This window comes from Anser anser (genome assembly GCF_964211835.1).
Source record: "Anser anser genome assembly, chromosome: Z".
Lineage (NCBI taxonomy): Eukaryota > Metazoa > Chordata > Aves > Anseriformes > Anatidae > Anser > Anser anser.
This window is the reverse complement of record NC_139723.1, coordinates 64,865,804-64,892,586: the sequence shown is the minus strand read 5'-3', so window position 1 is coordinate 64,892,586 and position 26,783 is coordinate 64,865,804. Positions and strand designations below refer to the sequence as shown.

General features: G+C 39.9%; 1 protein-coding gene across 2 annotated transcripts in view; it reads right to left on the bottom strand.

The window, feature by feature from the left end:
- Window positions 1-3,491: 3,491 nt before the first annotated feature.
- The window catches only part of LOC310889773 (interleukin-6 receptor subunit beta-like), a 42,145-nt gene continuing 18,853 nt past the window's right edge, over window positions 3,492-26,783 (bottom strand). For both annotated transcript variants that reach the window (XM_083817789.1, XM_083817788.1), the window contains 9 exons: window positions 26,566-26,648; window positions 23,524-23,734; window positions 21,341-21,499; window positions 20,158-20,280; window positions 19,316-19,468; window positions 17,368-17,511; window positions 14,865-14,961; window positions 12,659-12,722; window positions 3,492-8,823 (listed from right to left, as the gene is read on the bottom strand). In XM_083817789.1, the coding sequence (XP_083673915.1) occupies window positions 8,338-8,823; window positions 12,659-12,722; window positions 14,865-14,961; window positions 17,368-17,511; window positions 19,316-19,468; window positions 20,158-20,280; window positions 21,341-21,499; window positions 23,524-23,734; window positions 26,566-26,648 (1,520 nt within the window). In that variant the 3' untranslated portion in view covers window positions 3,492-8,337. The remainder of the gene's footprint in view (window positions 8,824-12,658; window positions 12,723-14,864; window positions 14,962-17,367; window positions 17,512-19,315; window positions 19,469-20,157; window positions 20,281-21,340; window positions 21,500-23,523; window positions 23,735-26,565; window positions 26,649-26,783) is intronic.

Below are 26,783 nucleotides of genomic sequence, written 5' to 3'. Positions count from 1 at the left end.
CCAGAGCTGAGTACAGGGGCACAATCACTTCCCTAGACCTGCTGGCCACACTGCTTCTTATGCAGGCCAGGATGCTGTTGGCCTTCTTGGCCACCTGAGCACACTGCTGGCTCATATTCAGCCGACTATCAACCAATACTCCCAGGTCCCTCTCGGCCAGGCAGCTTTCCAGCCACTCATCTCCCAGCCTGTAGCTCTGCTTGGGGTTGTTGCGCCCCAGGTGCAGGACCCGGCACTTGGCCTTGTTGAACTTCATGCAGTTGACCTCAGCCTATCGCTCCAGCCTATCCAGATCCTCCTGCAGAGCCTTCCTGCCCTCGAGCAGATCGACACACGCACTTAGCTTGGTGTCATCTGCAAACTTACTGAGGGTGCACTGGACACCCTCATCCAGATCATCGATAAAGATATTAAAGAGGACCGGCCCCAGTACCGAGCCCTGGGGGACACCACTAGTGACCGGCCTCCAACCAGATTTGACTCCATTCACCACAACTCTCTGGGCCCGGCTATCCAGCCAGTTTCTAACCCAGCGAAGCGTACGCCAGTCCAAGCCCCGAGCAGCCAGTTTCTTGAGGAGAATGTTGTGGGGAACTGTGTCAAAAGCCTTACTGAGGTCAAGGTAAACCACATCCACAGCCTTTCCCTCATCCACCAAGCGCGTCACTTGGTCATAGAAGGAGATCAGGTTTGTCAAGCAGGACCTGCCTTTCATAAACCCATGCTGACTGGGCCTGATCGCCTGCTTGCCCTGCAAGTGCCGCGTGATGACCCTCAAGATAATCTGCTCCATGAGCTTTCCTGGCACTGAGGTCAAACTGACAGGCCTATAGTTCCCCGGGTCTGCCCTGCGGCCCTTCTTATAGATGGGCGTCACATTGGCTAGCCGCCAGTCAACTGGGACCTCCCCCGATAGCCAGGACTGCCGATAAATGATGGAAAGCGGCTCGGCCAGCTCCTCCGCCAGTTCTTTCAGTACCCTCGGGTGCATCCCATCCGGCCCCATCGACTTGCGCACATCCAAGCTCCGTAGCAGGTCGCCAACCATTTCCTCATGGATAGCGAAGGCCACGTCCTGCTCCCCATCCCCTTCCACCAGCTCAAGGCACTGGGTATCCAGAGAACAACCGGTATTGCCGCTAAAGACTGAGGCAAAGGCGGCATTAAGCACCTCAGCCTTTTCCTCATCCTTAGTAACTAGGTTTCCCCTCACATCCAGTAAAGGATGGAGATTCTCCTTAGTCCTCTGTTTCGCGTTGATATATTTGTAAAAGGATTTTTTGTTGTCTTTAACAGCAGTAGCCAGGTTGAGCTCCAGAAGAGCTTTAGCCTTTCTAATTTTCTCCCTGCACAGCCTCGCTACATCCTTGTAGTCCTCCTCAGTGGCCCGCCCTTTTTTCCAAAGATTATAAACCCTCTTTTTTCTGCTAAGCACAAGCCGCAACTCTCTGTTGAGCCAGGCCGGTCTTCTTCCACGCCGGCTCAGTAGTCGTGTTCCCCCCTGCATCCAGTAAAGGATGAAGATTCTCCTTGGCCCTCCTCTTGCTGTTAATATATTTATAAAACATTTTTTGTTGTCCTTAACCATAGCGGCCAGCTTGAGCTCGTGCTCAGCTTTGGCCTTCTGATTTTCTCTCTGCGTATGCTGGCAACTTCCTTGTACTCTCCCTGTGTTGCCTGTCCCTTCTTCCACCGGATATAAACTCTCTTTTTCTCCCAGACACTCAGCAAAAGTTCCTTGTTCAGCCACATTGGTCTTCTTCCCCACCAGCCCATCTTATGGCACACAGGGACAGCCTGCTTCTATGCATTTAGGCTTCCCTCTTGAGGAGCATCTCGCTTTCCTGGACCCCTCAGTGAACAGTCACCTCTGCCTATAACAACATAATTATTTTATATACCACCTAAACTGTTGCTGATGCTTTTTGCTTAGCTGATTGGAAGCCTTATTAATGTTTGCGCGGAGGAGGAGATTTTTGTTTGCTTTATTTTTATTTGTTGTTGCTCTTTCCCTTTGGAGAACTGTGTATGATTCAGCCTCCTCATTCTTTCTTGTATTATGAGGAGGTTAATTTCTCTTTATTTATTCATTTGTTTTTTCTAGGGAATAGGACAAAATGTGATTTGTGTACTAGGAACTGTGAATTGAGATAAGTTTGAAATAAGAGTGAAAGATCAGATGCATAAATCACGGAGGATTAATGGCAATACTTACTGGTTGATGAGGACTGCATTCGTGGAAGTGGATTAGCTGCAATGTGAGACAGAGGAATACAAGTAGTTTGCAATGAGACCCTACCATTACAGGGCTGCTTAGGCAGGAAGCTGATTTGAATTTTTTACAGGATCTTGGCTTTACCACTGTGATTTGAACTTTGAACACAATAGACGACTGCCAGCTCTCTGGAATTACTTTCAGATAACTGGGTTGCTGTTGAGAATACGCCCTTTCCATCACAATACTTTGAATTAATAAACAGGAACCTTGATTTTTAATATGATTCTGTGCATATCAAGGCTTTGCAAACTGCAGTCAGGGTTTGGCTGTAGCAATACCTTATTTTGACAATGCTGCCATTTGTTGCTGCAAACATATGCTGATTCTAAGTCCTGAGAGAGAAATGTCCAAGAAAGATTCATGCTCCTTAACTTTTGCTGAGGGAATTACAGTGGTGAAACTGAAATGTTGAAGCCAGTCTGTACTGAAAGTTCAAAAAATAGAAGTGTAATAGTGTAGGAAGAGCGTCTTCAAGAAGTTATGCTATGCTCCACTGTAGTATAAAATCCAGTGCTACAATACCCCCTTTTGAGCTATCACAGTAACTTTTTGGGTATCATCTGAAATTCTGCAAATTTCTACATATAGTGTGCTAGAGACTGTTACAAACCAAACCAAACCAGTTCTCATATGTCTCTTTCCAGTTGAGGCCTATTTCTTACACTGTTTATTTGAGATGACTGAGTCTGGCCTTAGACTAAATCTGGATGCTTTCAACTCATCATCTTCCAATTAATAGAATTGGTGTTTGCACACCTCAACTGAGATGAAACTCTTCATCAGGCTTTTCTGGCCTTCACATGTTCCTGCTGCAATACAAGCTCAGTGCTAATATGTAGGAATATGTACCTTTTTCTAGCAATTTACACGTGCCTGTGGCATGGCAGACAGCACAGAACTGCATGCATCTTTATTACTTAATCCTCTTACCCTCCCAAAAGGGTGCCTGCATGCAAATTGCCTGGAGGAAACAGTCTTTCTTATTCTAACTTTCAGATGGACAACTGGAAAAATTTTAGGAGAACATTAGCTGACTTGGCCCCACAACACTTCCAACAACAGACTGAGGTTTGAGTGGCAGGGAGTGTTTCCAGGAACTGTTTCTAGCACAAATGGAGTCTCACAAGACAGCTGTATGAGCTATTGGTGGCTTGCTTCCTTTGGCAGTCACCCATGAAAGTGTAATTTTTGGTAGTCAAGATGTGTCCAGAAAAACAGGAAATTTCTAAAGTGGGGCAGATCCCCCATTTTTGGTGTCTTCTCAGTGATATATGATCTTAGATTTCTCCTCAATGTTTTTCAAGTTCTAAAATATAACGTTACCTGATTTCTGTCAAAATTCTACTCCTCCAAGGCTGAAATCACTCTTCAATTTATGTCCAACTTAGGCCAGCTATTTGAGCCTTTCAATGTGGTGGCCCACCAAACACACAGCTACAGATATCATAGCAGAAAAGAATCATAATTCTGGCAATTTCCATCAACCATTCACTTACAGTGAATACCAGAATAGTTATTTAATGGCCATTCACAAGAAAAGGTGAATGTTTCTGAGAGCTGTGGATGTTGGCTTGAGTCACTGTGAGTGAAGTTCAACAGTAGCAATTAGTGTTTGGGAAAGGTCAGGTAATACTTATAAGAGCTTTATTGTTCTGCTATCCATTTCCATTCTAACCATATATCAAAAACGGGCTGCAGCCTGCAATTCTTCAGGAAAAATAGTGGGTCTAATATCCTCCAGCCTAACTAGACTCCGGCATCTTCAGAAAAGACCTGAACCTGTGTCATCACAAGTTCCCTGGCCTGTACTGTCTACTGCTCTGGTAGTCAACATTTTTCTTTGTCATGCCCATGTCTACCACTTCAACAAATCCAGATTTCTTCTTCGGTTAGTTTCTTTCTGTAAAATTTCTGCCCTGACCCAAGCAGGGATGGCTTTGTGAAAGGAAGAAGGAGTCTTTGAGGAAGGGTGATATGAATGACAGTTTCTAGCACAGCGTGTTGTTTTCAGTTCTATCAGTCAACCTGATGCTTCTGCTGTAGAAATAAAATACATACAAGGATGAAATTATTCTCCCAAATAGCACTGAGTAATTCGCCTTTGTGGCAATCTTCTGTAAGCCGTGTTTCAAAGTGACTGATGAAAACAGTCCAGAGTCCATAACCCACCTTCATACAGTGCTCATCAACACATTAACTAAAACACAGTTAACATAATCCAGGCAGTTGACTCACAGCTCTTTAAGAAAACAAAAATGGAGAGAGAGGGAAAAAAAAAGCAGATCAAGAGCGTGCAACACAAATCAGGAGGTTCTGAGACAAGTTATCTTGTAAGTAAAGGGCTTTAATTAAATGGTTCATTATTTTACAGTTTTTGTAACAATTTTGTTACAATCTGGGGTTGACTCAGATTGTTAGGCTTCTCCTGTACTCTCTGCTTTTAGAAGGACTATGTTCAAGTGCAGATGCCATTGTGTTATAAGGTGGCTTTTAAGTTTGTCAAAGTACTCCTAAGAGCTTAGGTTTTTAGGGGATTTATAGATATTCTTTAGTTCCTATTATTCTATTTGATAGTTAATACAGAAGGAAAAAGGCTCTGTAACCTCTGTTCCAGGCCGAGTAGCTATATATCTTCTATCTGAAACACTGTAATAATTTTAAGTGCTGTCTAATTACTGTACTGTAGTCTCACCTTAGGCGTAAAAAAGTGTGGAAAAAATATATCACTGTGTCCGTACTATATAAGAGTATGCCAGAAAAAAATTGATCTAATCTTGTTACCAGAAAAAAAAAAAAACACAACATATATTTACACTTTGCTCTTTGCTGGTGCTAGTTTAATCACTACCATGACTATACTCTTTTTGGTGTCACAGCTGGCTCACAATGGGCCACGACTTTGCATCCACAAATCTCTTTTTCTGGGTTACCTACCTAATTTTTGACTGTGTCTTACTAGATGCACTTTTTATTTTCAGGAATGTAGGTATGGAAGCTATTCTGTCATGGAACAGGTTTTGCACCGTTGCCTTGTTCTTCCTCTCGCATCATGCACTATTCTGCTGGCAATTAAGGTGATTATTTAGCCATAGGCCTTATCTAGGCTCTGTGCATATCTTGCATATTCAAATGGTGACACACAGCCAGATGTTACCCTTTGTTATATGAATATAGTGAGAATTCGCTTACCTTCTGTGCTCAACTGTTTTACCTCATTCTTTTTTATTGTCCTATACTATGATGTTGGATTTTTTTTTAACCCTCCTCTACTGCTCAATACACAGGCTATATTAGAGACTGAATATTACATTCATTTCTCTGTGAATATAAAAATGCTAAAACACTGTAACCCTGCAGTATATTATCCTATGCTATGAATCACTATGCTTAATGTACCTCTAGGCCTACAGTCAAGTGTCTAAAATTTCATAAAGTCTAAATTCTCACTAATGCTAACATGGTCATCTGGAGTTATTACTATATGCTGCTTAAAAAAAAAAGAAGTATTCAAATGCCTTGGGATTTATGATCCTCTCTAGTTTTAATTTCCCTCTTAATGCAATTGACAATACTGAAGCTAAGAACATGACTGAAAACACTTGAACAGTAATACACCCAATAAAATGAAATAATTTGCACATCTACTAGTAGAGGCAGCCTTCTGTAGTCAATACACATACATACATTTTTAAAAAAGTTGCCCCTAATTTTAAGACCACAACACTCTGTGTCTCTGAGTCTGTGTCCCTTTTGACTGGATGAGAATAGCAAGCATAGTCTTCGATTTCTCTCCACACACAAGCTTCATTCTTTGATCTCGAAGGATACCTCACGATGAAGTTATTTGTTTATAAGTAATCTCCATACCAGGATTTTTCATGTATCTTTCATTCTTCCAAATGTATGATTTACATCCATAATATAAGTATTGGATGTGGTATTGCTCTGAGATCAATAAAGAATTACATATACCGTGAGCTTTATAACTGAGAGTGAAATACACCCTTCACTTACATTACAAGCAAATAGGTCCATGTGTACTTCTAATGAAATTCTCCTACCCTGATAAATGGATTTTCTTTAGCAAGATGTCAGTCTATGGTTAATATCATTAAGGCAATACTCAGTGGGTCAAAAGCCCAGACTGTCTTTTGAGTTTCATATATAAAGGCCACTTCATATACTGAAAGTGTTCACAAGTCATTAGTTCGATTCTATTTGGTTACCTTATACTTTCTACATTATATAATAATATGTACTGTTTTAGTAGGTACAAAGTAAGAAAGAATGAATTCAACATTTACAGGGGCGAGTGAATTATTGATGGTATTAACTGCACCAGGAAAATAAGTAGTTCTGCCCATAAATGAAAGAAACATTACTGGTCAGGGACATGGAAATTTCTTAGGTTTGGGAAATAGGCAATTTAGGCTGCATTCAGGTGACTACATGATAATAATTGTGCATGACTGGAGGAATTTATTGTCCAAAATAGTTATTCATTTCAGCCCCTCTACTAGAAATCGCAAGTACCAACTGCCTTGCTAAAAGCAGGATCAAATGAATTCTCCTAAATTCAAATGAGGCAAAGTCATCTGATCAACATTAAACAAATGATGAAAGACATTTAAAAAATGATTATTTAAACTTTTGTGATGGTCTGGGGAGTGTTGCTGTTATCCATTCTTTGAATAAGCAGAAGTAACAAGGGTGGGTGGTAACAGGTACATTGCTTTGTGACATAACAATGCATTTTATGTGCTAAGAAAGAATGATGCAAAACTCACAGTCAAGTGCAGATTGGTAAAAACTGTGAATTAAAAAATTTTTCCTGTGGGCCTCATTGAACTAGTCAAGTGGGGGACTTGCAATTTCTCTGATTTTTTTGCAAACATGGTTATTCTAGAATTCATAATGCCTAATATGCCTTGAAACATTTGAGTGAATGCAAACCATCCTTCACTTATAATGAGAGAATTTTAAAAGATACCAGTCTTGGGAACGTCCAGTGCTTAGTGTAGAGTTGATCAACTGCTTTCTCCACAAAATAATCTCAATAATATTTTTTCAATAAATCTCAATAAAGTCTCATAAACTAGAGTAGACAGTAATAAACTGGGTCTTCTACAATAACTGCAAACCATTAATGCCTACAGAGTTTATGGGTAAGAACCATGAACTGGAAAAGCTGGAAAGCCAGTTCAGACTCATTGTGTTGTGCAGATACATAATGCAGTCACATATAGATCAGAAAGAGGAGACCCTTATAGTCCCTATATTTCAATGACACCTTCTCTATGCAAACTTTCGTGGATGACTAACTGAACTACCTATACAGCTCTCAAAGTCTGTTCTACAGATTTCGTTACCGCGTACAAGGTGAAATTTTATCTGCAGCTACCTCTCGCAAGAGAACAAGAATGTATTTCTATGTCTTTATAGGAAGAAATATCCTTAATTTAATGCAACTAGAACTCCAGTAATAATAATTATGCTTATTATCATCTTCACTTACACAGCACTATTCATCTAAGATTAAGTGCTTTAAATAGGTGGAAAAGCATCGTTTTCCATTCCTAAATTCAAGGCTTCTCACAGTTTTGTTCACCCATCTTTGACCAGCTGGAGAGGATCTTTGTCATGGTAGGCATTTTTGGTAGAATTTTTACTAAAGAGCTAAACAACCTTTAAAATCAGATCTTATACTTGTCACACTAATTAGTGAACTCCTCTGAAGACTGGAACAACACTGTTTTTAGACCAGAAGACTTGAAATGGCTTCTTCAGTGTGCTCAGACTAAGGAATTAGCAAGGAGATGCACCTTATTGGAAGGTTTTTCATACAGTTCCCTAAAAATTTTTCCTGTGTGAAGACAGTAGGAGTTGCCCAAAATGACCACGGTGAAATAGCTAATCTAATTATATAGTCAATCTATTTCACCAAGGAGCTTATTAAGTAGAACATAACCATTGTCACAAGCTCACTGTCCTAATGCCTCCATTCAATGATCAGAGGTTTTGGAAATTGAATTTTTGATAAGGAAAAGTATGCAAATTCCTCAGTCCAAGTTGACTTGTCCCATCAAAGTTGGTACAGATGGCAAAAATACTACCTGGCTTTGTTTGAGGTAGTCTTGGGGAGCAAACAATACCTGATGCTCAGTTTGTGCTGGCTTACTCCTTAGTTCCATTTCCAGGTTAGGATGAGCAGCTATTGCAGGCAGCTTCACTGTTAGACTCATCAGGGCTTTCTGGCTGAACTCCATGCTGGTGTAGTCGCTCAAGAGTGGTACCGTAATGGAAATGATTCCTTCTTTTTCACTTGTTACTGTTTTTTCAGGGATTTCTTTGTGTCTTATGTTTATGTCTATGTTATTCCTAGGTTCTTCTGACTGACAAGTGTCATACTTCCTGACTTCTACACCATCTGTAAAGTGCTCTAACTTCAAGGGAACCTTTGCCTCATGCTCTATGACATAAAGGCTGGTAGTATCATTGTCTGTCAGGGCCTGAAGCAGTGACTTTGAAATGGGTTTCCAATTCGTCTGCAAGGCAAAAGGAGAAAATATAATTTCAATATAATACCTTAGCAAAGTGCAATTGGCTATTTACTGAAATAAATATCAGAAGAATTAAAGCTAAGAGATGGTCTGGTCCTGCCTATATAATATGGCTAACTAATATGTTTTATCTCATCTACATTGGTTTTATAAACATGAGTGAGAATATTTATTGCCCTAATCCTGGTCTCTAAATTGGAGAGTTATATATTTGATGGGTGGACTATTCAGTGGATAAGGAATTGGCTTGAAGGTCACACCCAGAGAGTGGTGATCAATGGATCTATGTCCAAATGGAGACTAGTGGCAGGTGGTATACCTCAGGGGTACCTCAGGGGTCTGTCCTTGGGCCAGTACTGTTTAATATCTTCATCAACGACATAGACAGTGGGATAGAGTGCACCCTCAGCAAGTTTGCAGATGACACCAAGCTGAGTGGTACAGTTGATATACCAGAAGGAAGGGATGCCATCCAAAGGGACCTGGACAGGCTTGAGAAGTGGGCTCACATGAACCTAATGAAGTTCAACAAGCCTAAAGCAGGGTGCTGCACCTGGACCGGGGTAACCCGAGACGTGAATAAAGACTGGGACAAGAACGCATTGAGAGCAACCCTGCAGAGAAGGACTTGGGGTTTCTGGTGGATGAAAAGCTTGGCATGAGTCGAGAGTGTGAGCTTGTAGCCCAGAAGGCCAACTGCATCCTGGGCTGCATCAACAGAGGAGTGGCCAGCAGGTGGAGGGAGGGGATTTTGCCCTGCTGCTCTGCCCTTGTGAGGGCCCACTTGGAGTGCTGCAGCCAGGTCTGGGGTCCCCAGCACAAGAAGGATGTGGGGCTGTTAGAGCAGGTCCAGAGGAGGGACATGAAGTTGGTCAGAGGACTGGAGCACCTCTCCTATGAAAAAAGGCTGAGAGAGCTGGGGCTGTTCAGCCTACAGAAAAGAAGGCTCTGGGATGACCTCACTGCAGCCTTTCAATACTTTCAAAATACTTTCAAAGGGCTGTTATATAAAGGATGGAGAAGGACTCTTTACTTGGGTAGATAATGACAAGACAAGGGGGAATGGTTTTAAACTAAAAGAAGAGAGATTTAGATTAGAGGTTAGGAAGAAATTTTTTACTCAGAGAGTGGTGAGGCACTGAAACAGGTTGCCCAGAGAGGTTGTGGATGCCCCATCCCTGGAGGTGTTCTAGACAAAGTTAGACGAGGCCCTGAGCAACCTAGTGGGTGGTGTGCCTGCCCATGGCAGGGGGGTTGGAGCTAGACGATCTCTGGGGTCCCTTCCAACCCAAGCCATTCTGTGATTCTATGATTAATATTTCGGCAAAGTTTTTCTTGCTTTTCTGTATGCTAGAGAGAAAATGCAGTGCTGATAAAATGTAGGTTTCAGGATGTGCTGTTCTGAGACACAGATTTCAAAAAGTTTTACCAATGTGCTACTACAAAAAGGCAGCAGCTTGAACAGCAGCGAAACCAACTTTTGCTGTAAGCCTCAGCATACAGTTTGTTACTCATCTTAATGCCATGATGCAATCTAAGTATACCTTGAATTACAAGCTTTTGCAAATTCTGGATCGTTAAATGGAGAACCATTTGTAATGCCAAGCATCTTTGTTTTCCACTTAGATTGTTTTTCTGGGCTTTCCCACCCTTGCTGTAATATTTTAAATACTTTATTTTTATTTTATTTTATTTTATTTTTTAAATATTTTAAATACTTTAACAATTATGGCCAGGTTTGTATGTTCTCTGACACTGTAAAGCCTCTGCTTTTGTTTCTAACTCCTCAGTTGCCCTAAACTTGTTTAAACTCTTACAGTTCTTTTGCAAGATACAAATAGGGATGTATTTTTTATTTACTTTCTTCCTATAATTCCTGTTCTGACCTGGAAAAAGAGTGCACTGTTCTTTGAAGTCTCAGCAATCTTGCATAAAATATCAGTTTTTTTTTTCTAACTGGAACTTGTAATGGGATGAGCAGACCCCCTCTGCATGGTAAGCATTTGTCTTGTTTTGAATAAAGACCTGTGTGATATGTACCTTCACTATCATGTTCATTATGAACAGCATCCCTAATGCTATACCTAACAAATCTAAAACAAACTCTGTGTGAGCTTTTGTCTTTTTTAATCATGGGTAAGAAGAAAAAGCATCAGTGATAGACTTTCCATCTCCCAGGACCAACATGGGCTGACAAAGCAGGACAAGATTCTGCTCCCACCTCTGATACCCTGAGTAATTGCAATACCAAAGCATATTCTGTGCCAGCCTTTGCATGCATACAGGAATCTTCTTGACTCCTGCTGCCTTGGGCTCATGTCCTCAAATTACATCTGAGGCCCCTTTCATCTACTTGTCCTTATCCATTACAACACAGCACTATGCCCTCACTGTGCCTGCAGTCTCACTAATGTGTACAAGAGTGATTACAGCTCCTACTAGAAAACAGACTGTTTCTACACAATTAAATGTGAAAAACGAAAAAGGACAGATTTCAGATTTTTTGTTTGTTATACAAAGGAAGAAAGCAATGCTGATCTGCAACTAACCTTTTGATTACCAGCTGCCTGTCAGCACCTTCTTAAATTTCCTAGCTAATGGTTTACCTCTGGTGTCCTATATTTGGATTGTGTCTGGCTGTAGATACCTTCCAGCTTCTGGTATGATCTTAAATTGTGCTCTTGCCTTTTGCTATCTGAATATGTAACTTTAAACTCTCCAGACCTTGACTTCAGCTTAGCTTGACAATAGCATATGTTTCCTGTTACCAGTTTAATGCTTGAGAACAAGGAATTGATGCATTTCTACCTCTACCTATCAGGATCCACAGAGAAATGTGTATTTCACTTGGTCATTTATCGAGGCTAGCTTTTCTCTGCCATGCTTTTGTCCTAAATAGATAGATGTCTGCTTCGCTAAAGCTCACATTGTTTTCTTGAGAAACTAGATCTAGAAGTGTGAAACTAAGTTCAGGTCTGCCAGGAAAGTCAAAAAGATGTTAAAAGGAAAGCAGCACAGGTTCCTGTTCTAAATACATGATGGTTGGCAGTCTGAGACTTGGAAGATAAACTGAGGAGTCCTAAAACTGGAGCAGAAGCACTTATTTAAAAAGGAGGAGGTAAGCGGAGGAAGATGGAAGGAAGGTCACTAATTGGCAAAGATGATTAACGTGGTTTCTAGCTAACTTCCAGGCACTTTGTCAGTCCTGAAATTCAGGTAGCCTTACTAAAACACATAGGAAATCAATGGGTACGGCAAGGTTTGAACATGGTACTGAACTATAATGCCTCTTGACTAATCGATGCCTCCTCAGACAGCTACCAGCTGACAAGCCAGAGCCCTGGATTGCTCCAGAAGCATGTAAAGACTGAAGGGTGAAGACTGGATTCCAGAAAATACCTTATACATTACCTCCTGTGACACTTTTGTGGAATTAGGCCACAATGTGTTATTTATTCTCTATTTTGAGCAATGTGCTCAATTCCAGTTCCAGTTGTCGAAAAGTGACTGGATATTAGAACTGAACATCTCCCTTTGCATTACCACTCCCCCAGTTCAACTTTTTCTTATTCTTTTAACAACCATACCTTTAAGTATGCTGTATTATGTTTTCAAATAAATCTGAGAACCTTTATAAAACTAAAAGTCTCTGTCTGAACAACCTCCTAGTGTCATGTATTTCTAATGTTACCCTCGTTTCCCAATTGTTGAAACTAGATTTATTAGGTTGTAGTGTGAAAAAAACACACTAGTGTTACTGATTAATAAGTCAGAAAGATCTCCCTTGTGCATTTTTTCACACCATTGGAATAGTACTTGCCATATCTTGTATTGCACTGCTGTTTCTTGGATTCGGTACACTTGGCCAGCATGATATTTTCAACCTGTAAATAAATATTTTAAGTTTACTGTCAGGTTAATTGACTTGCATTTCCTATACATTTAAATTAACTGCCATTCCTACCTACATTTTATTGGTATTTTCATGACCATCAAAGATGTTCTACAATGATTATTAACCACAATGCCAATTAAGAAACGAAGGCCAAGCTTGTTAGTCTGCATTGAACTGCTGAATTGGTGAAGTAAACACCACCCAACAAACAAACAAGAAAACAACAAAGCAAAAACAAAACAAACAAACAAAAATATATGTTTCTAGCTTTCATGCAGTGATCCTGCTGTTCTGGAGGAGACTGTCCCTGAGACCTGCATGCTGGGATGGGGATGGCAATGAGGCTTCTACTCTTCCTTCACAGTCTGAGGTGAGCTCTTTCTGGGACAGATTACACTGTTTTACCATTTCATCTGATACAAGCATAAACATAACTCTACTAAACTGTTTCTGCCACAGCTGTAGATGAAGGGATAATTCTCAACAACCTGCTGCAAAATCAAAACCAACCATGTTTGTTTCAGAGCTTCAACCTCCCGGGGTGGGGGTTGTAAAGCATAGCAGGGTTCAGAATGGAGCCGTTCAAATTGGTTTCATCTGGCTGCTTTTCCACAGCCCTCTGGTCAGAGGGTTGGACTTTTCAGCTCCTTCCTTGAACCCAGGGGCTCAGAAGCAACAATACTTGCAGCATGCCGCTAGGCTCTTCAGACTCCCATGGCTGTCCACCATGGGGGTACGTGCAGTGGAGGCCCCGGGGCTGCTCCCCCTGTGCTGCTGCTGAGAGCTTGGGTGAGAAGAAGCTGCCTTTCATCTCCCACACCAGAGGCACGAAGCAGGGGCTGCTTGTGAAGGAGTGTCTGGAAAGCAGTGACACTGGGCAGCCATAGTAGTGGCAAGGCCCAGCTGGCTCCCTCACCACTGATGAGGCTGAAGTGAGGGGCTGTGTCCTCCGTGCCCCTTTCTGAGAGGAGAGGCCACAATGGCACTGTGCCCATCACTCCTGCCACCCTGGGGTGCTGGAGAGCATTGCTCAGCATTTTCCAGCTGAGCTTCTCCCTGCCAGCAGCTGCTGTCAGAGCTGCACCATGGGACCTTTGGGCAATGACTCATATCCATACAAAAAAAATCAACACATTGTGAGAGACTGCATGAGGTTATCTAGGCCATCATCCTGCCTCTGTGCTGACTTCAGTGTTGTCTGGTCTTAGAGTCAAATCTAGACTTTATTAGAGGTCAGGTACTACGTCTTTGTTTAGGTGAAGCTTGCTGTGATGCCTGAGGCAGTAGATTTATCTGATCTCTTCTCTGATCCTATGAAGATGGGTTTTTGTGTAGCTGGTTAGTCCCTTCTTAACAGCTTCAAATTCAGCATCTGAGGCTGGTGCTTTTTAAAGGGAGAAAAAAGGCAGGTGGCATTCTAGGATATCATAATAGTGATATGAATGGTTGTATGCAAGTAGGCTTATGAGTAAATGAGCATTAAAACCAATTACTATGTGAGACATTTTTCTCTCAGTGTTAGTGCATACGCCTAATATTGCACCTGCACCTCATATTAATTTGAGGGGAAGAGGACATCTTCCCTTGTCCATATCTTGCAGGTGCCCTTATTACTCTCTCCTCTTCCTACTCATCCATTTGTTTCTCCTTCCCATTATGGGTTATGTGCATAATTTGTACAGTTAACATCAAAATGGGCTTGCAGGAAAATGCTCAGATGGCAACAGTTTCAGTATGCTGGTGGAATTTACCTTTGTATTTCAATGGAAAATACATGATCATCATTTGGGAATGCAAGAGTAAAATAATGAAATGCACTCTTCTGATTTCCTTATACATAGCCTATTTTCTACTGGGAGAAATGATCCATGCTCTTTTCAAGAGTGTTTGAGACAGGAAGTAGTCAGGTAACTCTATAAAAAATAAAAGATTATAGGTTTTTGACAGTATTTTAATCAGCTTGTTACTGGTTTGTAAATATTCTCATTGTGTAAATGAGTAGGGTGGCCTTTTTGTCTTGCTCTTTTGATTTGAGTTGCTTGCAATGGCAAAAAAAGGCCAGTGCTATGAAACTTAGGGTTAAGTAAAAGGGAGGTACTGCTAATAGCGTCATTCAATGTTCACTTCTTACCTTTTAAACACCAGAGAACAACTCACATGTGCAAAAACCAAAACAAACACCATGCTGAAGAAAATGCCAATCATAAAACCTTCAAATTCTCCTTTATCTGATGGGAAACAACAGAAAGATTGAATCAAACTTATGGTATCAAGTATGGAGAGGCCTTATTGCCTTCACTAGAGAAATACTTCAAACATATGTGAAATTTAACACGTTCTGGGATTCCTGTAACTGAAATTTAGTTTAAACAAAATATGGGATTTCTCAGACTGAGGCTTCCAAGTTTTTATTTTTAAGAGATCTTGATACATGCCAAGCTCTTAAATACACAATTCAAAGATAAACACTGTATAGTAAAAGAAGTATACCTACTTCCCACGTAAGTGAACTCTGGCTTGTTTAACAGGTCAGGTCTCTGCCACAGGTCTGACTTGGTAGGAAATTATTTGATTGAAATTGACATTTAACGTTTCAGGATTTTATTTTTTTTTTTTTTGGTCAAACTCCACCTGGTCATGCTAATAGTAACATTTATTTATTTAGTAGATGACATGCTTCACCCATTTGGAATATTAAAATAATTTTATCCTCAGTCAGCCATTTGTCAGACTTCACTGTGAACCTACATCTACTATCGCTCATGTTAACAGATCTGCTTATGTTATAGATCTCTCCACCAGCCACCCCAAGACAAAAGTTTCAAAATAACATCAGGAAGGTGTGGTCAGTGCATGGTTGTGTTGCTGATACTGACAAACTATATTTGCAAAATGACTGCTTGCTTTTTCTTTTCCCATATACTCTCCAGCAAAAAGTTCTCTTTTAAAATTGAACAGCTACTTAATTTTGCTTAAAAACGTATTTGAAAAGTTACAAATTGCTTTGTTGCTGAAAAAGACTTTTATGACCAAGAAACCTGAGATTAAGTAACCTGTGAAATACTGGGGAAAAGTGGAAATAGTAAGTGTAATCTTTAAATTCGTTGTAATTACTTACATTTTTAAAATATTGCATTAAATTAACTCTGAAAGTTTTATCTTAATATATGTTCAATAGCATGGATGGAATAGAAGTACTGCAGATAAGCTCCAATGGAAACACTGATTTACTGTGCTGTCAGGAGAAAGGATTTATGCGGGGAAAAAAAATGCTGATTTCAAATAAGGTTTTTAATTTCTTTCCTGTTTTTCTTCATCAAATTTTTGACTCTTCAGTTGTTTGTATTAAATGAAGGGGCTATAAATACAAAAATGCTGTAATGGTAAGAAACCATTAGAATCTCTGAATACCTCAAGGTACTTTTCCTGTGACAGATACCATTTTAGCCTGCTTTTTTGTTATTGTTTTGGGCTTTTCTTGTAGAAAGCTTCACTTGAGTGAAGCTGTGGTCAAAATTAAAAAGGGTCTACTGTGGTGTTAGATTGTCTAATTGATAATGTGTTAAAAATATTTGAGAGTCTATGTTTTAGCTAACCCCAAAGTTACTCAAAACACCTTCTAGTCCTACAATCCAAATCATTTATGAAAACATTGAAAAGAACTGGCCCTAAAATGTTGCCTTGGGGGACCCCACTGGTGACTAGCTGATAGCCTGATGTAGCCCCATTTACCATAACACTTTGAGCCCTACCTATCAGCCAATTGTTCACCCATCGTATGATGTTTTTGTCTAGCTGTATGCTGGACATTTTGTCCAGTAGGATCCTTCGAGAAACCGTATCAAAAGCTTTACTGAAATCCCAACAGATCACATCAGCTGGTTTCCCTTGATAACTAGATGGGTGATCTTATCATAAAAGGAAATTAAATTTGTTAGGCAGGACCTACCCCTCGTGAACCCATGTTGGCTGGGACCTATGACTGCATTGTCCCCCAGGTGCACTTCAATAACTCCCAGAATAATCTTAGCATAATTTTACCAGGGACTGATGTGAGACTGACAGGCCTGTAGTTACCAGGCCTGGTAAAAGTAAAAATGTACTTTAGTTATTAGAAAACAAAAGATCTTATCAACTGTCACGCACAGTAAGAACAACTGAAAGAGGGACTTTTTTATTGTTAATGGCTCAGAGGACTAACTGGAAATCAGCTCTATTCGATTGCTCAGGATTTTGTCAAGAACAAAGACTACTGAACTTAACCAGTCACAGACAGAATATTTAAACTGGCAAAATCTGTGATGGGAGTCAGCAGTAAATAACATTCTGTGAATAGTTAACTTAAAAAAGGGCAGAAAATGTTTCAGAGATGAGAAACTCTAGCTAAGTCTTCTCTGCCTGTTAGGTAAAGAAATATAAGAGTTACATAATATATAGTATGTCTGTAAGAAAGGGACAATTTTGCATTTGCTATCAGTAAAGCAAGGATTGGGTAAGAGACCCTGTGCATGAGCACTTTGTTACTCCTTGAAAAGTAGGGAAAAGAGAAGGGGTAGAGAATAATTATTTATATATTGGTGTATAAAATCAAGATTGATGATGGGCAGCACAGTAGCATAGGGCTTCTACAGTACCGTATTTTAGAGTACTGAAAGGTTGTGAAAGAGTCGGCAGTCCTTCTCCAGCATTAGTGAATCCTGAAATCTGTATGCGGTAGATGGTCTTTCCCTTAAGTCCAGTAAGGTGGTAACTTGTGGTAGAAGAGTTGACACTAGCAGCTGAAAACACAATAGGGGTTAGGGTGTGAGGCAATTAGGTGATCTCTGTTGGCTGAGTCTGTAACAGTGCAGCTGACTGGGGAGAAGGCAAAATTTTTATGCCCTGATCCATATCTGGAGGAGGCCACTCTACACAGGTTTTCTTTGGATGATTATAAGAGGTTATTATTATCCAAAATACTTGTATGCATTTTGATTCCAGGTATAAAAAGCATGATTTTCTAACACACCACGATGCCTAGGTGATATTTGCAGTAGACTGTGTATAATAGGCAATAGGCCTGATTTGCTGAACAGTGGTTTTAATGAATACTCCTGGCTGTAACAGTTGAAATAAGGACAGGTTCTCATAGCAGTAAGGGAATAATGTGTGTGTTAAGTCCTGTCTTTGATCATGGAGAGAGAAAAGCATCTGAACTGCCTGTAAATAATGACTGAACAAGATTTGCAAGACTAGACCTTTGCTTTACTCTCACTACTGTAATCAGTAGTTATTCACCTTGATCAATATCAGTGATATTACTTTAGTTTCTGTACAGAAAAATGGCCATGTATTCTGCTTTATCTGCATTTTAGGCCTTTTAGCTCAACCTTTCTTTCCAGATGGAGCAGTTTCCTCTAGTTAGAATTATTTAACCAACCAATGCAGTAGAATACCTTTAACATGGCAGAATTTAGTTTTCAAGTTTGCTACTGAGAATTTGAGATCTTCACAGAAGTAGAGATGGTGCTGTAGCCTACAGGTTTCCCCAAATTCTCAAGTAAAATTATTCTTCCTTTCTGGAAAACATGGCAATCTGTTGTTGGGTCAGTATTTTATTGACTGATTCGGAGAGAGGAAAAAAATGAAGCTCAGTCCTGGACACTCCCGTCTGTCTCCTCTTCCACTCTCTGATAGGTACCTGGGGAGGAATAGAGCTCCCTGAAGTCACTGTCAAGTCCCCTGCTAACTTAGGGGACCCAGGGCTGCATACTTGAAGCTTTTTTTACCTTTTATGGTTCTCTAAAGGCATATGCCACCACGAATTATAGAACCCTTGTTTTTCTCCTTTGTCAGACCCTAGGTCTTGGGTTCTATTAGTCTTTCATAACGTCTTTAATTTTTTTGAAAGTCAATATGTGCAAAGTTAATGCATTATTATTTACCACAAGAAAAGACTTCTTGCTGCAAACCAGAAGAAAAATGTTTATAAAAATAGATACTTTTTTTTTTTCAAACTTAAGAGTTTGAAATCATAGCTATTCATTTATTTCAATGTGTATAAATTTAAACCTTGGAAGTTAAACAAAAAAGCTATAATTAAAAAAAAAAGTTTCTAAAAATGAAGTAATAACCAGGTATTTCAAACCAGGTAAGAAATACAAATTACTTTCACTACTAATTGAATTCTTAGAAGAAATGTAATGCACAGATTGAAACCTGGCTGAGTTGCAATGAAATATAAAAGTATTGTGACTGAAATCATAATACCTCAGTTACTGAAAGTATACATATTCCTTTCAGTGTTATTGAAGAATTCTACTGTATTCTTAGAACTGTAAGTTTTAAGGCAACTTTTCTTACCAATATTTAATGTGAGGTAGTCCTAGGAATACCTAGAATTTTCTCGATATCATCTAAAGCATTAAAACTCTAACAAGGAGATGATTTTTGAAAGCACTCAGTTCCCAGGGAAATCTAATTCAGTAGTGCATTGTGAAAGCACTATCACAGTGCAATACTGTATGAATGTAATGTCTCTGTATGAAACTTTTTTTGTCATGGCTCCGATTTACGCCCTTGTTCTGAGCAATGGACACTTACCCAGCCACTTTTTCCCTGATGAATCTTTGTAGCTGATTCTGTACCCCTGGAGAAAACCCAAACAGTCTTCGGCAGCTATTTCAGTCCACTTCACAAGTGCAGAATGCTTTGTGATATTCAGAATTGTCACATTAGTGGGGCCTGCCCTAGGAACTTAAAATTCAGAAAATAATTTAAGTTCTGCATTAGTATTTATACAGCAGACATACGAGACTGAAACCTAGCTGCGGCCTAGAGAGATGCTTGTCTGATTCTAATTGTCATAAATATTACATCAAGGTTGGAAGAGAAAAGAGAAATCCCATAAAGTAAAACAACCTCATTAACCTCTTGTGGCATCCCTGCCCATGGCAGGGGGGATGGAACTAGATGAACTTTAAGGTCCCTTCCAACCCAATCCATTCTATGATTCTATGTTTAAGCAGTGCCCAAGTAGGTAGAAAATACGTCTGACTCATTACAAACACTTTTACTCCAACAGTCACAGCTGTATTCATTTCAAGTTGCAATAGAAGACATCATTGAATTTGAATTGGAAAATCTGACTTTTGCTACAGTTAAAGTTGAGCTACAAGGAGCAGTAACTCAGGGACCCTCTTTCAGTTATTTTGGTAATGTCATGTGTAATAATATCATTTCTATGGACTTGTCAGTAAGAAACAGCATGCAGGTCATTCACTGCCAGTGCATAGCCGCTTAGGACCAAAGGCAATGCTGACTGGAGAATGCCGTTAAGTCACCTGGAAAAGAAACATTGTGTAGGACTTTTTTTTTTTTTCTTTTCTGCAGATAGGAAATAAAAAGAAATATAAGGGATGAGGTTATATAAAAGGGAGTAATACCTCCTTCAACTGAGTAAAAGTGGGTCACTCCAAAAGTCTTTTCATGTCTTGTGAAATTTTCACACTGACACACATCAGATGCATGTACCATTATTTTGTACAGCTTATGTGGCTGAAAATTATCTGGAAACAAATAAACATATAACAGGTTTTACTGAAAAGTTATAAATGAAAAAAAAGGGGAGGAGAGACAAGAAGTTTATAGTTTTTCTATACAGCTCTTACTTTCTGAGCCTCAAAACATAGTATATACTTACAGTGCATTACACCAAGTACAAAGTATATACATAGTTTCTCATTTCCTCTGAACCCTTTATTAAAACTACTTCAGAATCAGAACAAGAGGTAACACAGTTTTGCTTTTAAAAGATGTCATACTTATAATCCAGCTCTGGAAGGCTTAAGCTGCTGAATGTAAAGTATGAAACTAAAATGGCTGTAGACTTCTTAGTTCAAGGACAGATATTTCCCCCCATATACTAGCATATTTAAAAGCAAGCAAAACAAATAGAGGTAACATGGTGTAGATGTTGCAGGAGGACCAAGGAAAACATTACATTTATTAACATGAAACTGGAGTAAAATGTTCTCTGCTGTACATAAAAGACAGTTCCGAATGGTCTTTGCATTAGTCAACTATGTGATTTTAATCAAGATTTTGGATGACTGTCCTTTAAACTGACCTCTGCCTGCAGATCTTCATGCCCGATTTGGTAATCAGAGTACTGGAGTTGAGAATTTGTGCTCTGACAAGTACAATTATGGGGAAGAAAAATAATATAGGGGAAAGTCTGTAACAGAGCAGTTTATATTTGAGGTTAAGTTTACCAAGGGGCTAGGGAAGCTTTTTTTGTTCTCATACCACAGTGTTATCCAGCAGGTAGTGTACAGGTCTGTCCGACATTTGGGGAAGGAGAGACCTCTTACCAACAACAGCAGCTTAGCTGCATTTCTTGCCCAACTGTGACTGGAAGAATCCTACTGAGGACTCTCTCAGGACTCTTTCTACTTGGTTGTTTTGTAAAACTAGATGTTGCCTCAGTGCTGGACAAAGACACAAGGCATGCTTACCTGGATCCTCAGTTTGTTCTTAAAAACAGGATGAAAATTCTTCCCTCCCCAGCCAAAAATAACCAGTAAATGAAATGGTTCCTCCATTAGGAGATGTGGTTGTTGCCGTTACCTAGTGTGAAATTTCCAGCAGGTGTAGTTACTATTTTCATGCGCATATCCTCTCTACCAGTGCCCCAGTCAACCACAAAACATTTTGGACTGTATTCTGGAGTCCAGGTGACAACTGCATCAGTTCCCTGAGGTTTAACATTGATTTGGCCAGGCAAGTCTGTGAACAAATGTACCATTAGAGTTGAATGAACAGGAAAGCAGTCTGTCCCCCCCCGCTTCACTTTTTTTCTGTCTTTTGCTCTGAGTCATTTCGAGATTCTTCATTAAGTAGCTATTGTGAGGATGACCTGTATATAGTAATGTCTACACCTTTATGTCAATAAAAAAAATTTAGCAGCTAATACTTTGCAGTGGTCTCTGGGAACACCAGTGTTAATTGATGGTCATGACCTTTAATTTCTTACAATTGGATATGTGGAAATGGTTGCTCCACATCTCAAGAAGAAGCAGCCTAACATTGCTAAACAGCCTTCTGAGGACCGCTATTGACTGCTACATATAGAGCAAATGCGAGACTGCTTTTACCTGGGGGAGGAGAAGGGGCAAATTATAGATTGTAACTATGTAATTTCATATTTCATATTCTTCCAGAAAAATGCAAAATGCTTTAAAAGTTCTGCTGTCTTCTAAGATAGATTATCAAGCTAGGGAACACCTTCTGAGTGAAACTAATGGGGAAAAGAAACAACTTGTCATGTAGTGTAAGAGGTGAATATTATGGCAGACAGACAAAGTTCTCCATTTTATCTCCTATCTGAAAACCAATACGAAGAATTAAAGAAAATATCTTTACTAGCCAAGAAAACTTTGTGCATGCAGAGAAGGAATTTATCCTGGGAGCAGAGTTCATGCAATTATCTTCCCAGTAATTCGTCATAGGTATAGAGAACCTGCCTGTAAGTAAAACCAAATCTAGAACAGATGTCTTGAGAGAGCCATGAAGAACAGGCAGCAATTTAGTAAACAGGTAGCTGTCAGATGAAAGATGGCTTGAGGTGAGAGTATGTATTACATCAGAAGAAAGAGAAGCAGTCAAATGTAACGACCAAAATGAATTGTTATGCATTTGCAGGGCAAAGGAGAACGTAATGAGGGGTGTGTGTTAGAAAATTCTAGAAAACTAATTGTTTGCAGATATCTGGTGCTTGCACCCTTGTTCACCAGCACATTCTGTAGCTTGTTTAAAAAAGAAAAAAGGGAAGAAGAGTCATAGAATCATAGAATACCCTGAGTTGGAAGGGGGACCCACAAGGATCACGGACTCCACACAGAACCACCCCAAAATCAGACCAGATGTCTGAGAGCATTGTCCAAACACTTCTTGAACTCTGTCAGGCTCGGTGCCATGACCACTGCCCTGGGGAGCCTGTCCCAGTGCCCAACCACCCCCTGGGTGCAGAACCTTTCCCTAACCCCCAGCCTGACCCTCCCCTGTCCCAGCCCCATGCCGTTCCCTCGGGTCCTGTCGCTGTCCCCAGAGAGCAGAGCTCAGCGCCTGCCCCTCCGCTCCCCTCGTGAGGGAGCTGCAGGCCGCCATGAGGCCTCCCCTCGGCCTGCTCTGCTCTGGGCTGAACAAACCAAGGGGCCTCTTCCCCTCTAGACCCTTCACCATCCTGGTTGACCTCCTTTGGACACTTCTTATATTGTGGGGCCCAAAACCGCACACAGTGTTTGAGGTGAGGCCATACCAGCGCAGAGCAGAGCAGGACAACCCCTTCCCTTGACCAGCTAGCAGTGCTGTGCCTGATGCACCCCAGGGTACGTCTGGCCCTTTTGGCTGCCAGGGCACACTGCTGGCTCATGTTCAACTTGCTGTCAACCGGAACCCCCAGATCCCTTTCTCCAGCCTCCAGTCCCCCAGTCGGTATGTATAGCAAGGTTTGCCTTGTCCCACATGCAGCACTTGCTCTTGTTAAACTTCATGTGGTTGATGATTGCCCAGGCCTTTAATTTGCCAAGATATCTCTTCAAGGCCTCTCTGCCCTTGATGGAGTCAACAGCTCCTCCTAATTTAGTGTCGACCACCAACTCACTTAGTGTACCTTCAAGTTATGTTAAATACAAGGAATAATAAATTGCTTGGTGATGTTAACAAGGAATGTTAAATTGCTTGGTCTGTTAGTTAATTTATGCCAAAATCATAAAACTTCTCCACCACTTAATTGAGTAAATGTTAAGTACCTGTTGCAGAGGAATCTGGGACAATGTAGGTGGTTTGTGGAGATTCTCCTTCTTTGTTATAGGCAGAAATATTAACCCTATAATAAGCCATAGAGAGATTTAGAAGAACATTTCTGTCCTTTAGAATGATGCGATTTTGCGAGTCCATGCAGCTGTTGGGTATTCTTTCAACATCAACATAGTATCCAAGGATGTTCTCACTTTGCATTACCTACAAAGAGGAAAAAGATTATTTCAGGAAAAGGTTCTTTGCTGAGAGGGTGGTTGGGCACTGGAACAGCCTCCCCAGGGACGTAGTCATGGTACCAAGCCTGCTGGAGTTCAAGAAGCGTTTGGACAACACTTTCAGACACATGGCCTGATTTTTTTTTTTTTTGGGTGGTCCTTTGGGTACCCAGGAGTTGGACTTGATGATCCATGTGGGTCCCTTCCAACTCAAATATTCTATGATTCTATGATCTTATAAATGTTATGTCCTGTGTAGAAAATCAAGAGTAATGGAATTGGATAAACAAAATATCAGATTTAATAATGGAGATAAAATAATAGTATTTCAGTTAGGTTCTCAGTAATCAATTAAGCAAAGTATTTTCTTAATATTAACAGCATTCTTAAATTGAGAGGACTTAAGCACAGTTTTAAGTGTTTTGCTTAACTGGGATCTTAGTTATGTGCATCCAACTAGCAATAGCAGCAGTGTAGCGGCCGTAACATTCTCTACATTTCACTGGAACATATACCCCTCATAATTAGGAATCTGAAAGTTAACAAGAGGTGTTGAATTGAAGTTTATGCCTCTGGGAATATTCATCTACTAGACTCTGTTAGACATCCAGTCTCTTTGAGGATAAATGCTGATAATTATGCTACAACTTTGGAACATGTTATATATCTATTGATACAAATTTTTAGGTGGTGATGGTTCACTCATTATTTTATTGTATTAATCTTAATGACAGATCAGAAAATGAGTGGACAGAAATTCAAACCACTGCAGTCTAGATAGAAACTGAAAGAAATACAAGGAATTCTGGGAATTGTGCAAGAATTGCTTCTGATGTCCAGTGTGTCTATTATTTCTTAGTCAACTTGGCAGTGAATTAGTAATATAAAGAAAACACTAAGCTAGGAGGTCAAGTTATCTTAGTGAAATAATTGTATAATTTTGGACTAACATAGATGGGATGATGGTCAGCAAATTTAAAAGGCAAAGACATACATGCTGATAGGGATTTCTGCTAAAGGTGGAAGTTTTTAAAATGGAAACGAAGTTTATCCCAGCATATGGAGGGACAAACCAGTGGCACCAGTGGCCTTATCTGAAGCTCTGATGAAGCTGCTGCGGGAATAGCATTATGCTTCTCTCACCAGACTTTGAAAGTGGAAAATATTTTTGTGTAGGAGAAATAATTCCTAGAATATGTTGCATATGAGGTCTATTACACAAGAAGAAACGAGCAGAACATAACTTTCTTAAATTAACAACATGAGACTGGAAAAGCCAAGCACTGTGCAGTGCAGCAGGAGGTCTTATGTTATTTCCAGTGAGGAAAGCAATATGTAATGCCTGGTTGGATGTTCAGAGCCGAAGCCATCTATCTTGTGTCTTTTGGTCCAAACTCTGTAGAGCTTACACATGGAACATTAACAAGAACAGAGAAGCTATGGCTAGTCTCTACCATTTCAAAGCTGTTTTGTTTGTTTGTTTATTTCAAATTGGCTTAAACGAGTAAGGCAGCAGATTTTTTTTTTCTCTATTTACCATGTTAATTATTGAGTATACTCCTTCCCTCTGCCTCTTCGATGTTTGCTGAAGCCATCTGGACTTGAATCTTATTTCATATACTAGATTAGTGCAAGAGATTTCCTGAAAGAAGGTGCTAGCCTTGATCGCGTATTTAATGTACATATTTTTTACTTAAAGCACTTTAGTGGAGAATACTTTCTTAACATTTAAATTGGCATGTACAATCCACTTCTTTATCTCAAAATGAATCATTTACTTTGCAGCTTTGCCTTCTTCTCAGGAGATAAAGGAAAAGAAGGGATATCTCATCCCAATCAGAAGCGTAGGTGTCTACTTCCTCTGCTATTTTTTCTTTCCCTTACAAAAAGCCACAGGGGGTAATTACAAAACTTTCCAGATTTTCTTGATATTTCAAAACTCTGCCAGTCTCTGTCTTTTCTGCTTTAGACATTCCCTATGGCAAGCTTCTGGGAGTTTGTAGATGTTTCTTCTCTCAGCATCTAGTTAGACTTAGTTTCCACGTGAAAACCTGCAGGTACACTTTGCTCAACAAAATTGGCTATGGGCCCCTTAAATGTGAATTCAAGACTGTCAATTATCCATTTCTTGCCAAGAGAATTTCAGCTCATTTAATTGACTGATAAACTGTAGTCAGTCTGCTGGTAATGCCACCTGCTACAGAAGGGGGGAAGCCTCTCACTTGTAAAGTCAATTTTAAATATCATTAGGGGAAACACGAAGCTAGATGTTTTTGTAAGCCAGAACAACTTTTCTTTCCTTTTCTCTCCTGGTTATAATGTATTTGCACTTCTGAATTAGCAGATTAGTAGACTTACTAAGTGCTTTTCTGAAAAGTTTTGGTCCCTATTGAGAATATGAATGTTCCTTAGGAACATGTCAAACACAATGTATGTTGCTTGAACATGTTAAGGCTTACCAGGACCTTTCAAGAAAAGATTAATTCTAAAACAAGCCTAAGGCACACCAATTCTTGATGTTAGCTGGAAAGAATATTAATTCTAGTCAATGATTTGATTCTAGAAATTGCTGTTTTAATAATTTTAAGTAAAAAAATAAATAGTTTATAAAAAGGTATAGTTTTTGCCTGCTAATTTCTAGCACCGGGCACAGAACCAGACAAATTCAGTGAATCCTGAAGCACAAGTTCAATATTCAGTGCTTTTTCTTTGTACATTGTAGCCTCAATAAAATGAGAAAGACTCTTTTCTTCCTATGAAGTAATGAATGAATAGCATGGATATAACAGAAGGGACCCATACTCAAGAGAACATTACCTCCCACTTAAGAAGAACACTTCTTCTGCCTGGAGAGATTTCTGTAGTTGCATTATATGATATTCTTGGCTTGCTCATGAGCTCTGGTAAACATGGGAAAATAGGAAGACATGCACTCATATAAATCAGTTTGATCTTCATCTTTTCAATAGTATCTGACAATGCTATTTCCTATGATATAAAATTGGAAAAGGCTTTTACACTCATGCTTATTGACA